At 47.2% G+C, this 14,092-nt stretch overlaps 2 protein-coding genes across 5 annotated transcripts; one reads left to right on the top strand and one right to left on the bottom strand.

Moving 5' to 3' along the window:
- Positions 1-179: 179 nt before the first annotated feature.
- Bcl2l2 (BCL2 like 2) lies at positions 180-5,076 on the bottom strand. 4 transcript variants are annotated; one of them, XM_026405991.2, is made up of 4 exons: positions 4,929-5,076; positions 4,601-4,688; positions 3,691-4,130; positions 180-3,093 (listed from the first exon to the last, which is right to left on the bottom strand). In XM_026405991.2, exons 3-4 carry the CDS (start codon positions 4,120-4,122, stop codon positions 2,944-2,946), a joined length of 582 nt encoding a protein of 193 aa, XP_026261776.1. In that variant the 5' UTR covers positions 4,123-4,130; positions 4,601-4,688; positions 4,929-5,076; the 3' UTR covers positions 180-2,943. The 4 variants fall into 4 exon arrangements, with proteins under 4 accessions (XP_026261776.1, XP_026261777.1, XP_026261778.1 ...); XM_026405992.2 differs by having other exon boundaries at positions 4,934-5,076; XM_026405993.2 differs by having other exon boundaries at positions 4,940-5,076.
- Positions 5,077-9,216: 4,140 nt separating this feature from the next.
- Positions 9,217-10,736, top strand: Ppp1r3e (protein phosphatase 1 regulatory subunit 3E). The gene is made up of 2 exons (XM_026406095.2): positions 9,217-9,984; positions 10,289-10,736. Exons 1-2 carry the CDS (start codon positions 9,568-9,570, stop codon positions 10,709-10,711), a joined length of 840 nt encoding a protein of 279 aa, XP_026261880.1. The 5' UTR covers positions 9,217-9,567; the 3' UTR covers positions 10,712-10,736.
- Positions 10,737-14,092: the final 3,356 nt, after the last annotated feature.

The following is a 14,092-nucleotide window of genomic DNA, read 5'->3' as shown; positions in this document are numbered from 1 at the left end:
GGTACTTGACCAGAATAGGGGTGGGGTGAGGAAGATGGTAGAACAACTCTGATTTTTTTTTTTTTTTAATCTCAACAGTTTCCCAAAATCCTATAACTCTAATTCTTGCCCTTAGCAATATCACGAACAGATGATTGGATCGAGGAATGTTCTGACCCCAGTTATACAATATAAAGTCACAAAACCCTGTTCAGTCCTTCTCATTAAACTTCTGGGCTTTATTTATTTTTTTAATACGACCATTACATATTACACAAAAATAAAAGTCAAATGAACTTGATATTTATAAATTATTAAATAAAAATACAGGAATATATATTTATATTTATAGAGCTTTTTCTTTTCTTCTAAACTAACCAAATCTGTTCTCCTGCCGTTTTATGATTTAAAAAAGTAAAATAGTGTATGTATGCCCTACAATAAGTGGGGAGTACGATTAATAATCGCAGGACCCAGTTGCCCTACTTCCAGTCCTTCCTTGACCTAAGCAAAGTCCCTATTTGTCCCTTTGGGCTCTGGAGAGCAAGAAACACCCTCTCCACCTATTTAATCTTTGAAAAATGGCCATTACATTTATTTTCCTCATTAAAAAACAATAAATGAATTTAAAAACTGGGAGCCATACTCAGCCTTCTTGGCCAAGAGCTAATCCCAAGGAACTATATGGCTCTAGAAGAGAGTCCCTAGTTTTCCCTGACAGAAGAGTCTCTGGGGTTTCCACTGCTCCTCAAACTAAGAAGGGCAAAACAGGTCAAAACTGCCCACTGTGATCTCATCCAAGTTCTGCTTCTGGGAATCCAGACCAAGCCCTTTACCCTTTCATAAAAAAGCCTCTCCTTCCACCCAGGTGTGAAGGCCTCAGAATGGGGCACTTTGGTAACCTGATCATGGTCCCTGCTGCCCCAGTTTGCTAAAGCCCCCCAGGAATGCTAACACAGATAAGTATCTTGTGGTAGAGGGTAGAGTGAAGAGTCTGCCCCAAACCTTGGGGAGCACAGGCTCCAATTTGGAGCTGATGGTCTAGTCAGTGGTTTTCCAACTTTTATTTTTCAGCAGCAAAACCCTTAATGCAAATAAAATCTTACCCTGAACCCCGATATGTAAGACAGCTACAAGAGGAGCTGTTCTGTTTGAGGACAAGTTGCCCAGCCTGCTCAGCCCCCATCCCCTTCATCTCCCCAAGGACTCCTGAGGCAACCCCTAGGATACTTTGGGGCTCTGCCAAGCAGTTTGAAAACCACTGGCCTAGTTAGTCCTGAGCAAGTCAGACCCCCCACCCCAACTGCCTGCCATAGACCAGCTCTGAGTTTCTGATATCAGCATACTCACAACAGACCAAGTGGCATATGCAGTCTACCACCTCCCCCATAGAGACCATTAAAAAGTGCAGCCCTCTCTCAAAAGCAAAAGTCTGGACTAAACACCTGAGGCCAATTTGGTCCCACTTTCTAACAAACACATCCATGTTGCCATATTCTGGGACCAAGTAAAAATCTCCAAGAAGAGTCAACCATGTCTAGCTAAACTGATCAGTGCTCAGGATTATGGGTAGGGTTCTAGAGCACTGTGAATGAAGTCAGCATTGGAGAGCAGCAAATTTTAGCACCTTGGAAAGTGCAGCAGTGAGGTCTGGCTCAGGACATGCATCTGGAGTGAATCATTTCTTCTTTAAAAGAAAAAGCTATAGCCTGAATCTGTTCTAGAGGACTGTGAGTTCTAAAGTTAGCATCCTCAGACTCTGAGGTACAGACAAACAACACCCATGCAAACAGCGTGGCTTCAATGAAATATAAATGCTTCCAGATCGTGGTAGGTACTCTCAAACCCATACACCTGCCCCTGATAAAGCAGCACCAAAGCCCACAACACAGAATAGGCCCAGTCATGGAGTACCTGTCACCCTCACCCCACAGGGCTCAAGCTAGAATGGTCTTTTCAAGGAATCAACAGTCTCACTGAGAAATAGTGAGGGACCCAGACTATATTCTAGATCAGCATTTATGTCTACATCCTCAAAAGGAAAATTGAGCCCCAATTTAGAGTTTCAGTTTGGGTACAGAGGTCCCAGAGCTATTAGGCACCATTGTGCCCCAGTGGGAGGGGAGGGTAGCAGGCATATCCAGCTACTGAAGAAGCCTTCACCTGCCCAGGCTCCAGAGCCCTGCACTTCCGTCAGAGCCCAGGAGGCAGCAGGAAGTTCATGATGCACAGGAAAATGGGTAATGAAGGAACAAGGCCAGCTGCAGAATTGCTTTCTCTCCAAAGCCCTACCAACAACTTTCTGCAGAGAAGTGCCAGAGCCCTCCGTCTGGATACAGTGTTTCTCCTTCAGCCTTGAGGCATCTGGACAAGGGGAAGGGAAAAGAGGGTTTGGGAGGAGGGGCAGAGAACTGTCCCTTGTTCTTGCCACTGCAAAAGGGAATGTTTTTCCTTGAAGAATCTGAACCACCTCCAGATTAGACAAACAGCCCAGCATGCACACGAGTACCCGTGCACATGCACACTTGTGTCCAAGCAGCCCACAGCCACAGCCACCTCTCCCAATCACCTGAGAACCCCAAGCTTCCATTCCAAAGGGATATGCCTTCTAGTTCCCCAAAACCCACTTATCCAGGGGAGACACAACTCCTTATGCAAGTCCACCTTCCTCATCGCTGCAAATTCATCTCTGGGTAGTTTCATGTGCCCATACCTATAGGCATGATCCCTCCCACCTGCCCCCAAAACCCTGGAATGACTCCATCTCCTGGTCCTCTGACTTTCCTAAAACTCCTTAATAACTGTAGCTCACTCTTTCAATCACCTGCCTAGCACACTTGGCTCCCTCACATGCTACCTCTCCCCTTCCCTGTTCCATGCCCAACCATTCACTTCACTTCTTGTTCTCTGTTCCTGCTCTCCTGGCCCCCAGCCACACCTAGCCCCACCTGGCCCTGAACTTTCTCACTTGCTAGCAAAAAAGGCCCCTACAGTTACCAGGGCCCCCAGTGCCACGGCCCCCGTCAGCACTGTCCTCACTGATGCCCAGTTCCCCTCCCGCAGACGCCGTGCCTCCTCCAGGGCCCCGTCCCCGTATAGAGCTGTGAACTCCGCCTGTGGGAGAGAAGGGAAGTAGGAGAGAAAGAAGGAGAAAGGGATATCAGGAGAGGAAAGAGTGGAGAGAAGAGGAGAGGAAGAGTTCCAGTTCCATCCACTGTGAGCACTATCCCATACCCAGCTCCTCTCCAGCCAAAGCTCTACCAACTGCAAGCCCTCTGATCCCCCCATGTGCAGCCCTATGACACTTGCACTCACTGCCTCATCCTTTCCTTGATGAAAAATTCTGCTTAGAACTGGCATCCTTTGCCAAGGCTTGCCTGACCACCACCCATCCCTGATCCTCCCCACCTCTCATGCCATATACTCAGGTGTTAACACCTTTCCCTGCAGGCACTTCTTGGGTATTGTGTATTCTGTCCTCTGCTTGGGACCATAAGCCCATGCAGTGATAACTGTATGGCAGCCCTGGAGTAGAGTCCAATGTGATGCTCGGTGAGGGAACCTCAGTCTGACTCCACCTAAATAGGGGAATTCAGCCCCATGCCTCCTTCCCAGTACAGCTGTCCCAGCCTCCAGTCAGAGCCCCCATATTCCCCCTGGAGAACAGCTTTGCAGAGGGATGTGCAGAGCAGCATTTGAGAAACTTCTTACCCAGCCCCCACTGCTGTGGATCCAGTCAGCCAGCCGCGTCTCCAGGTAGGCCACCATCCACTCCTGCACTTGTCCCACCAGTGGCTCCATCTCTTTGTTGACACTCTCAGCACACAGGGCAGCCCCAAAGACAAAGAAGGCCACAAGACGACCCCAGTTGGGACCCCCTTGGAAAAGTTCGTCAGAGACCTGGGTGAAGCGTTGCTGAGCTGAACCCGGGGTCACATGCAGCTGAGCTGCCAGATCCGAGAAGGTGCGCCGGAAGCGGGTCTCGAACTCATCTCCAGCTGCCCGCATGGCTTGGTGCAGTGGATCAGCTGCTGGGCCCTCCCCAGGGCCAGCTCCACAGACATAACCCTTCTGCCTCAGCTTATAGCCTACAAAGTCGGCCACCAGAGCCCGTGTGTCTGGGGCCGAGGCTGGGGTCGCCATCCGGGCGGCTGTAAGGGGCAAGGATGAAAGACTGGCATGAATACATGAAATATAGAGAGGCCCAGAAGGGGTGTTTTTGGTTTGTCCAACTCAGTAAGATGAGGTGGGGGAGGAGGTATGATCAGAGACCCCTGGGCACCAAAGAGCAAGAAACAAGGGATTTAAATTATGTCATAGGGCCAGGGCATTAGGGGATGGACACTGAATTTGTTATATGCCAAATTAAATGTAAAACAAGGAAATTTTATTTTTAGAATAGATTCTTTGCATAAGATAACACCAGCTCTATAACATCCCAACAGCTCCCTCCCACCCCCACCATAGTATACACCTTTTTGGCTACAGGAAGGGGCTTAAACCTACCCAGAATCAAGATGTGAAGATGTTGGCAGAGGCACAAGATGGGAGGAGATAAGGGCTGAAAAAATATGGGAGAAGCCAAAGAGTGCTGGGACATAGAAAGGCAAGGGACACTCACCCAGCCTGGATGGCAGCTCTTAGGACCCAGCGCTGGTGGCAAGGAGCCCCCAGCTGGGGCCTTTCATCCTCCCGGCCAGCGTGGAGCCCTGAAAAAGGGTGAGAGAGATCAGAAATATGCAGGGAAGGCCAGGGATCAGGATCTGGCCTGAGAAGGGCTGGGGTTGCAGCTCCTGGGACCCGGTCCCTGCCCCCAACGCTCTACCAGCTGTGTGGCTGAATCCATGTTTAATGACTGTCCTCCCGGGAAACCCAGGGCCAAGGGCTTCCTGCCGGCACCATCTCTACTCTCGGCTCCCCCCAGTGCAGCCCAAAGGCTCAGCTCCTACCTTACCCCCACCTTCAACTGGTCTCCAACCCCGCCCGCCTGCCAGGTTAGGGATCTCACGGGTCAGGCCGCTGTTGGGATCCGGGCCGTTTCCTGGTGCAGCAGCTGGGAGGGAAGGAGAGAGGGAGGAAGGGAGGGAAGGAAGGAGGGAGGAGAAGGGGGGGCAGGAGGGAGGGCCTGGCGCCGGGTGATGATGGGGCCCAGAGATGCGTCCAGAGAGAGGGGCGGGGCCGCACACAGGCCTGGGAAGGCCACAACTCTGAAAGAGAGGGCCACTGAAGGCAGAGACACCATGGGCTGGACTGAGCTGAGCTGCTAAGCCTTGAGACTGCCCAGAGAAACACCCTGGACCTCAGAACATCGTGGTTCAAATTCAGCATTTTTAGAAGGTCTCTGATATTCCATGCACTTGTTGAATTGTTCCAGCCCTGGATTGTATGCCTTAAAAAGAGGAGCAGTTCCCATTATACTGGAAACTTCCTGCCAGGTGCCTTGCCCTTATGGGACTAGCAAATACCACAAGGAGACCAAAACTTTCCAATCCCTTTTTCCCCAGGACCTTTAATCTGGTGGTCTCTTCTAGGGCTGAGGCTTTAATCAGGCATCAGGCAGGCAGGACTTAAATTCCAAGCAGTTTCTAAAGGTACTTTTCTTCATCTTCTTTTGTTATCAGATTGATTTCCTTTTAATCTCTCTCTCTTTTTTTTTTTTTTTTTTTTTTTTTTTTTATCCAGCACATGAACTCATTCTCATGGGGAAAAAAAAAAAAATCAAACAATAGAGAGACAGAGAGTAATCAAATACAAGTACTCAGCTATACACACACACATGTACCTGTCCAATTCCACCTCCCTCACTGTAGGTTGCCAATGATAAAGTTAATGTTTATCTTTCTAGATTACATATATGTATATTATTTATAAATGGCAATACATTTATAAAGGGCAGTTCACAAGACATGAAGTAATTTCACCACAAATGATCTACATGAGGGTGCTCACAAGCATTCGACTCCAAGGCCACTCAGGGCTCTTGGAGTTGACAATTCCACAACTCCATTTGGAGAAAGCCCCAGCTAAAGGCCAGAAAGTGGCAGTCCAATTCTACTTTCCTTTGGTTCTTTTCCATTTATTCTTACAGAATCCATACCCTTTGCATCTACCTCCAATACAATCCTTGATGCTCTCACCTGTTCTTACGGTCAAGAGAGAAGCAAAGTCCTCTGTATAACAATAATAGTAACTAACATTTTGTAAGGGCTTACCAGGTGCTCAGTGCTTTCTTTATATGTGTAATAGTTTATTCTAATCAGGTGCTGTGATACATGCTTGTGATCCCAGCTACTTGGGAGGCTAAGGCAGGAAGACTGCAATTTCAAGGGAAAGCCTGGGCAATTTAAGTGAGATCCTGTCTCAAAATTTAAAAAAAAAAAAAAAAAAAAGGTTGGAGATATAGCTCTATGGTACACTGCTTGTAGGCTCTAGGTTCAATGCCCAGGAGCACAAAAATAAATAAATAAAAATTATCTTCACATCAACCCTTATGCTCTTTTATCCTTTCTACAGATGAGGAAATTGAGGCTTGGAAAGGTTGAGTAATTTGCCCAAAGCCATATACTAATAAGGAAAGAAACTGCCACTTAACCTAAATCTGCCTGACCTCAAGATCATCTCTTCCCTTTCAAGTAGTCAATGTTATTCTGACAGAATCCACACTATTTACAAGACCACACTCAATTCTCTTTGTTTTTCCTTTTGTGGAGGCTGGCCTCAAGCTTGCAGTCCTTCTGCTTCCACTACTCAAATAGCTAGGATTAGTGGTATGCACTACCATGGCTGGTACCACACTTAATTCTCTATTCCATTCTGAATGTACAACCAAATCCACTTCTTTATAGCTTTCTCTTTCAACCATGCTCCTTTCTTCTTTGCTCTTGAGCTGATTCTTCTAGCTGCCACCAGGAAGACTGCCCACTTCTTTTCAGGCTAACCTAGTTAAGTCCTCTATTTGCAATCCTGGTTTCTTCTAAGACATTTACTTGTAATAAATCACCAGTTTTTAATTTCAAGTAAATGTCTTAAGTGTCCAAATATATTTGCCTTTTTATTTATAAGCTCCTCAAGAGCTAGAACTACTGACGTTTATTCACTTTTGTGTCCTTGTAGCCAAATAGGCCTCCAGTAAACATTGACTGAATGAATCAATTGACACCTCTGGCCAGTTATTGAATAGTCCCAGCCAGACATTTGAAGATTGCTGCAGTAGCTGCATAAGAAAGAAAAACTGAGCAGGACACAGTGATGCATGCCTATAATCCTATCCACTTGGGAGTAGGAGGCAGGAGATTTCACAAGTTGGAGATCAGCCTTGGCAACACAGAGAGAACCTGTCTTAAAATAAAATAAAAAGGTCTGGGGATGTAAGCTCAGTGATAGAGCACTTGCCTACTAGTACAAGGTTCTGGATTCAGTCCACAGTACAACACACACAAAGAAAGAAAGGAAAGAAGGAAAAAGATATTTGATTTAGAATAAAGATTCAGTGTCAGTCTGAGCTACCAGCAAAACAGAGCTATAACTTATACCCGGTCCAAAGCTATTTATCTCAAGTATCTTCTCAGATCAACACTGCAGAGCCAAGGTATAGCACAAAGCAACAAAGCCTTTGCCAGAAAACCTGAGGTCACAAAGGCTGACCTTTATCTATTTTACTTCAATGACACACTGTTTTACCAAAGCAAGAAAAATCCTTTTACACTGCTTGACTGTAACCTTAATTAGCGTATGATTATTTTACATCATAAGATATGAAGAAAATATGTTCACAGATTTAATATGTATGTGTAAAATAAGAATATAAAACTCAATATGGTTTTAAAAACAAGTTCTGACTAAATAGCATTACTATGGTTGATACTGGTGTGAAAATACAACAGGCATGAATTGTAGATAGTAAGATAGCATGTTTCACTGTTTATTTCCAACCTAGGGGTTGTAATTTTTCAAACTACCTGCTGTTCTAAATCTAGATATTTTATCTCCACTCTAACATTTCCTATTTTAATATTCTAAAGATGTTAACATTATCATTAAATGTTTCAATTTTGTATAACAAAATGGAAAGAAAGTGAATTCTAGAAATGGACTGCTGAGGTTCCAATTCCAGATCCCCAATTATTAACTCTGTGTCCTTGGGCAAGGGTCCTAACCCTTCTCTCCCTTGATACACTTACCTGTAAAATAGGTCTAATAGTACTCCCTACTCCTATGATAATTGTATTTTATAAGTTAATATTTGTAAAACTCTCAAAACAGCACATAGCAGCACATCGTGCTACATAAGATCAGTAGGGAAGTTAGAAAAAAAAAAAAAAGGAAACACTTCACATGTTTTTTTCACTAACATAGGGGAGAATAAAAGGAGAAAAAGCCAATCCTACAACCTTCAGTCCAGTGAGCTCCCACTGGAACTAGAACCCTACAGTCCCAGCTCCAAGAGTTACTCTGTGCTCACTCATTCAATACTTTGAAGACTTACCATGTGCTAAACTGATCATAAATCATACAGTGTGTCTCCTCAAAGAGTTTTACAGTTGGGTTAGAGATCAGAACTCTAAGCTAAGTGTGGTGGTGTAAGCCTGTAATCCTAGTGACTTGGCTGAGACAGGAGGATCATAAGTTTGAGACCAGCCTCAGTAATTTAGTAAGGCCCTCAGCAACTTAATGAGACCCTGTCTCAAAATTAAAAATAAGTGCTGGGGGAATGGCTGGATACTAGGTTGAAACCCTAGTATCAAACAAATTTTAAAAAATCAGAATTTTAACCCACTTTTTCAGAGGTGAGAAAACAGAGGTTCAGAGAAGTTGTGTCTTGCTCAAGGTCACAAAGCTAAACAGTCCCAGACCTGGGACTAGGCTGTAGGTTTTTCCCACTGCTCAGTTCCAGCCTCTTTCCACTGGGCCGTGTTCAACCACCAATCCTTTTGAGTGCAATGTCATACCCTCTATTTGAAATTCTATCTAGTGTTCATGATTTTCCCTCCTTTGCACCCACTGTTACCCCCCTCCCACGCCTGGGCAAAAGAAAAAAAAAAGTGAGACCTGAAGACAGTCACACTCTGGGTGTTTTGAACCTTCAAAATAATGAAAGGTTACCTTTCCGTTCCTGTATTAACCCTTTCCGTGACAGAAAGGTTGAGAATTTTTTTTTAAGGGGCTTGGTGGCTTCACTTGGGATCAAAAGGATGGAGTCCCCGCCCCCTGGTGCAGCAGTTAAGACTGATACCAAGCCACCTGTCAGAGGGTCGGGGGCGGGGGCGGGGTCCGGGACTCAGGCCCGCAGAACCCAAGGGTAAGCTTCGTGGAGCGCACGCTCAGAGCACACAGCTCATAGGAGGAAGGATGTGATAGTCCAAAACCCTGGGAGCTGACGGTCAGAGAGAGGGAAAGGTGGTTACGGAGACCATGCAGAGCAACGGGAGGTGGAGGATCCCGGAGGTGACAGCAAGGAGAGTACGCAACGGCTAAGGGATTCTGAAGTGGGCCCAGGTGACTTCTGTGAGGACGCAGGGCAAGCGGGCAAAAGGAAGGGAAGGCAGCCCCAGGGTGCTGCAGACCAGCCCCGCTGGTGCGGGAGATAACATGTCCGGCGAGCGGCCCCCCCGCACCGACATACCCCGCAACCTGAGCTTTATAGCTGCGCTGACCGAGCGCGCCTACTACCGCAGCCAGCGGCCCAGCCTCGAGGAGGAGCCGGAGGAGGAGCCAGCCGAGGGCGGGACGCGTCTGGGGGCCCGATCCCGCGCTCACGCTCCGAGTCGGGGTCGCCGGGCCCGTTCCGCACCCGCCGGAGGCGGCGGGGCCCAGGCACCCCGCAGCCGAAGCCCGGACACCCGCAAGAGAGTGCGTTTCGCTGACGCGCTGGGGCTGGAGCTGGCAGCGGTGCGCCGCTTCCGCCCCGGAGAGCTGCCCCGGGTACCCCGCCACGTGCAGATCCAGCTGCAAAGAGACGCCCTCCGCCACTTCGCGCCTTGTCAGCCGCGCTCCCGAAGCCTCCAGGTAGGCGGCCGGGGCACGCCCCCACTCCCTGGGACCTGTCCCTATCGGCCGCAGCGGTCGTACGAGAGTGGATTTGTCAAGGAACACCCACCCATCCCCAACCATGGGCTTGCGCCTGTTTAGCCCTTTTGAGGTCCATTCGCTTAGGACTCTAGGCCACTCTTCAGCTGGGCCCCACTCTGCTGTCCCGGACGTCGCGTCGGCCTCTGATTGGTCCAGTGTCCCGCTCTGACCCCGCCTCCTTCTCTTCCCACTCCCCGCCCCGTGCTCCCTCCTCCCTGTCCTATTTTTCCACCCCCCACAGGAGGCGCGCGCAGCCCTAGAGCCGGCCAGCGAGCCCGGCTTCGCCGCCCGCTTACAGGCGCAGCGAATCTGCTTGGAACGCGCCGAGGCGGGCCCACTGGGCGTGGCTGGGAGCGCGCGCGTGCTGGACCTGGCCTACGAGAAGCGCGTTAGCGTGCGCTGGAGCGCCGACGGCTGGAGAAGCCAGCGCGAAGCGCCCGCAGCCTACGCCGGCCCGGCCCCGCCCCCTCCGCGAGCAGATCGTTTCGCCTTCCGTCTTCCAGCGCCGCCCATTGGGGGCGCCCTGCTCTTCGCCCTACGCTACCGTGTGACGGGTCGCGAGTTCTGGGACAACAACGGCGGCCGTGACTATGCTCTGCGTGGGCCCGAGCATCCGGGCAGTGGCGGAGCCCCGGAGCCCCAGGGCTGGATCCACTTTATTTAAGACAAGACGTCCGCAGCCCATGGCAGAAAAAAACTAAGGCACCCAGGGGGCAGGGGAAAACCAATGTGGCGGAAGGAGTGGGAGAAACTTAGATTGACCGGGAGAGGTCCCAGTCAGGTGGGAGAGGGCGAGGAAGGTGGGAGAAATCAACAAGGTTTGGGGAACTCGAGGTGGAAAATGCTGGCTGGATGTGAGTGAAAAGAACCCAAGGCAAGGGAGAAAGGAAACCAGAAAGGACGCTGGAGGGATTAGAAGAAAGCTAAAGAAGGGGGATGATGGTAGCCTCTTTGCTGAATGGTCACTGGGAGAGAGTGAGTTGCAGGCCTAGGCATCAAATGTTAGGAAAGTCTTTGGATTTGAGGAGGCATTATGGATTGAGGAGGTGTGACGTGTGAAATAATCCATCCCATTTGAAGTCAACGGATTGCAGGTTTATTTCCGTTTTTCGGCTTTTGCCACCTCAGGTCCCTCAGTTTGCCCATCCTAGTTTTATCTCAGCCATAATTGCCTTGCTTAATCCTAGGAACTTGGCCATTGCTCCTTCTGGACCCTGGCATGACAGGATTCCCTTATCACCCGACAGTTCCTCCCTAAAATTTTCATGTATTGGCTGGGGAATGATGACAGGTAGAACTATTTTCTCCGTCCTCCAGGCAAGTTCCGGATTATAATCGAGGCAAAAGCAACCCCAAGCCTGTCCTTGTAGCCCAATAATGGGGCACCTAAGGTGTTGATTTACTCAGGGGCTTCCAGAAAAATGTCAGCCTTATATTTCTGGGTACCTTTTAATAACCTCTAAGCACTTTATGGACTGTTGTCAAGGAACAGTGAATCAAAAAATCACTATTCTGATTTGTTGCTTCTGGTTTAGAAGAAAAAGAAGTCACTGACTGGCTGTACAACTTTAAGCAAGTTGTACTTCTTTGGGCCCCACTTTGCTTCTTGGGAAATTGGATTTGGTTTATGTAGTTATTCTACAGCTCCATTTTGTTTGACATTTTATCATCTGCATTGTAATAGTGTAGATTAGAAGCCACATTTTTCAACCTTTTACTTTAGTTCAGGAGACAAAGCCCCGAGCTTATGGTTGTGGCTGAGGAGGGGTCCTCCAGTTTGGGGCAAGAATGTTTCAGAACCCAGAAAGTATTCCACAATCACCCAGTAGCGTCTTTCCAACCATGGCACATCCACTGCCCCTTGCTTTTTGCTCTTGCCTCCAGAGATTTCCAGCCTGGATGCTCTGAGACAGCTTTGGGGAAGTATATCTGAGTTGGGGATATGATTGAGAGCCCCCAGATGAAAGGAAAGAATGACAGGATCTCTCTTGAGAATAAAGAATGGAAAACATCAAGAATGAGAGCAACTTGACAAATGACACCAGAAGATGGCAGTCTTATCCATATTCTGAGCCAGTGAAATGGGAAAGCTGACTCTTCTACCCATTCCCATTCATGTCTCTCTTGGTTAACCTTAACATGGGAGTTATTTCTTTCCTGGTTGCTTAGTTTCCTTTCCTCTTACCCTATACCTAACCTCTTTGCTTTTTGCTTTTTTTCTTGTTCCTCTCCCTTTTCATCACTTTTTTTTTTCTTTGAACATGTAAGGTATTTACTTTTATTCTAGGTCATTTACCTATATTTTCTCCCTTTCCCTCTTCATTCTTAGTTGATCTCTGCTATTCCTTCTTCCTCCAGAAGGGGTAGAGAGTCTACTTCCTTTTCTCCAAGACCATGGTTGATCCACCTTCCTCCCTCAGGCTCCTTCTTGACAGTCTTCTAAAGGGAGAAAAGGGGAAAGAAGCAGTTCCTGTTGTTACAGATGAACAAGGAGCCTTAAGGTAACCAGCTTCCCACATCCTTTTTCATTACTAATTTCTCAAAAACTTCTGTCTCCCCTTATTCTGTGACTCTGAGTGAAGGGGACATGTACATGTGCCCACACATGTATTCAAAATAAAATATGGGATTTGTTTAAATGCTTTTACTGTTCACAGCCTTAATCCTTTGAGGCAAGAAAGGAACTCTGGATCTTTACTCAAGCAAATCATCATAATCTAGTGGGGAAAAAAAGAATTTCATGTATCTTATAGGTCAACCTCAGGTCAGAGTTCCAGCAAAGTGAAGAAAGAAATTACTGGAAGTCACCAAGCAATGCACGGTTTAATCATCAATGAGAACCCAGGAAGTCTGGGTTGAGGTTCATTGTCTAATAATGTCTTGCCTGACTTGTATGTGTTACCGTTATATCACATTAACAGTAGTAATAGCCCATTTTCTTAACATTTATCTGCTAAAATCTGTTTTACGTGCATGCTCAAAATAATCCTGAGTATTATCATTATTCCTCTTCTATTAAAGATAAGCCCTGGAGAAACTCTCGTCTTGTTCAAGATCTCATAGCTAAGCAGGGTGCAGCGGCACACTCCATAATCCCAGTGACTCAGGAGGCTGAAACAGGAGGATTGCACATTCAAGGCTAGCCTCTGAAATTTAATGAGACCCTGTTTTAAAATAAAAAGGACAGGGGATATAGATCAGTGGTAAAGTGCTCCTGGATTCAATCCCTAGTACCAAAAACAAACAAACAAACAAACAAAAAAAAACAGCTAGTACATGAATTGTGAACCCAAGAAATCTGCAGAGCCCATGTACATAACCATGATATTGCATTCTTATTTTTTTTTTTTTTAGTTGTAGATGGACACAATACCTTTATTTTATTTCTTTATTTTTATGTGGTACTGGGGATGAACCCAGTGCCTCATGCATGCTAGGCAAGTGCTCTACCACTGAGCCACAACCCGTTCCCTGCATTATTATTCTTTAAAAAAGACAAAATTAAAAATATTGCTATGTCATCTCTTAATAAGAAAAAAACATAATTCCTGATTGTGCTCTGCTTTCCCATCTTCCCATTTCCCTGAACTGACTTGGAGAAGATATTAAGAGCCCCAGGCTTCATCTGTTCCTCCCAGGAATTTGCTGCTATCTCCTATGCCAGATCTGCAGGATCAACAAGGACCCATCCGTGTGCTAGAAAAGTTGGAAACCTGTTCATACTCCACCCTTTTTGTACATTGGGATTCTCTTGTACATTGGCTGTCGCCAATCCTCCATACTTGTTAATGTGCCACCACCTCTCCTTTTCCACTAGCCTTGAAGGTCAATTCCCTGGTGTTTCCATTAGAAAGGTCCTCAGCTAGGGTGTGGGCCTGGGCTCACTGGGATCTCTAGTATTACTAAGTGGATAAAATGCCAACTCTGATCAGAGAAAAGGAACTAGGGATAATCCTAATCCCTTGAGCTCTTTCTCTGAAAGAATCAGTGGCTCAGTCATAGGTCTGTTCTCAGCTTTATAGAATAACATGTGAATCTGGAGCTG

The sequence above is a fragment of the Urocitellus parryii genome, chromosome 6 (assembly GCF_045843805.1).
Source record: "Urocitellus parryii isolate mUroPar1 chromosome 6, mUroPar1.hap1, whole genome shotgun sequence".
NCBI classification, from domain to species: domain Eukaryota; kingdom Metazoa; phylum Chordata; class Mammalia; order Rodentia; family Sciuridae; genus Urocitellus; species Urocitellus parryii.
Note: the sequence above shows the minus strand (reverse complement) of the source record. Positions and strands in the feature narration are given on the sequence as shown.

Bases quoted from the DNA above. Each gene is read 5' to 3' on its own strand.
- Ppp1r3e (XM_026406095.2), top strand. From the start codon at position 9,568: ATGTCCGGCGAGCGGCCCCCCCGCACCGACATACCCCGCAACCTGAGC. The intron at 9,985-10,288 runs GTAGGCGGCCGG...CACCCCCCACAG, and splicing joins CGCGCTCCCGAAGCCTCCAG to GAGGCGCGCGCAGCCCTAGA.
- Bcl2l2 (XM_026405991.2), bottom strand. From the start codon at position 4,122: ATGGCGACCCCAGCCTCGGCCCCAGACACACGGGCTCTGGTGGCCGAC. The intron at 3,094-3,690 runs GTAAGAAGTTTC...TCTCTCCCACAG, and splicing joins TCCACAGCAGTGGGGGCTGG to GCGGAGTTCACAGCTCTATA.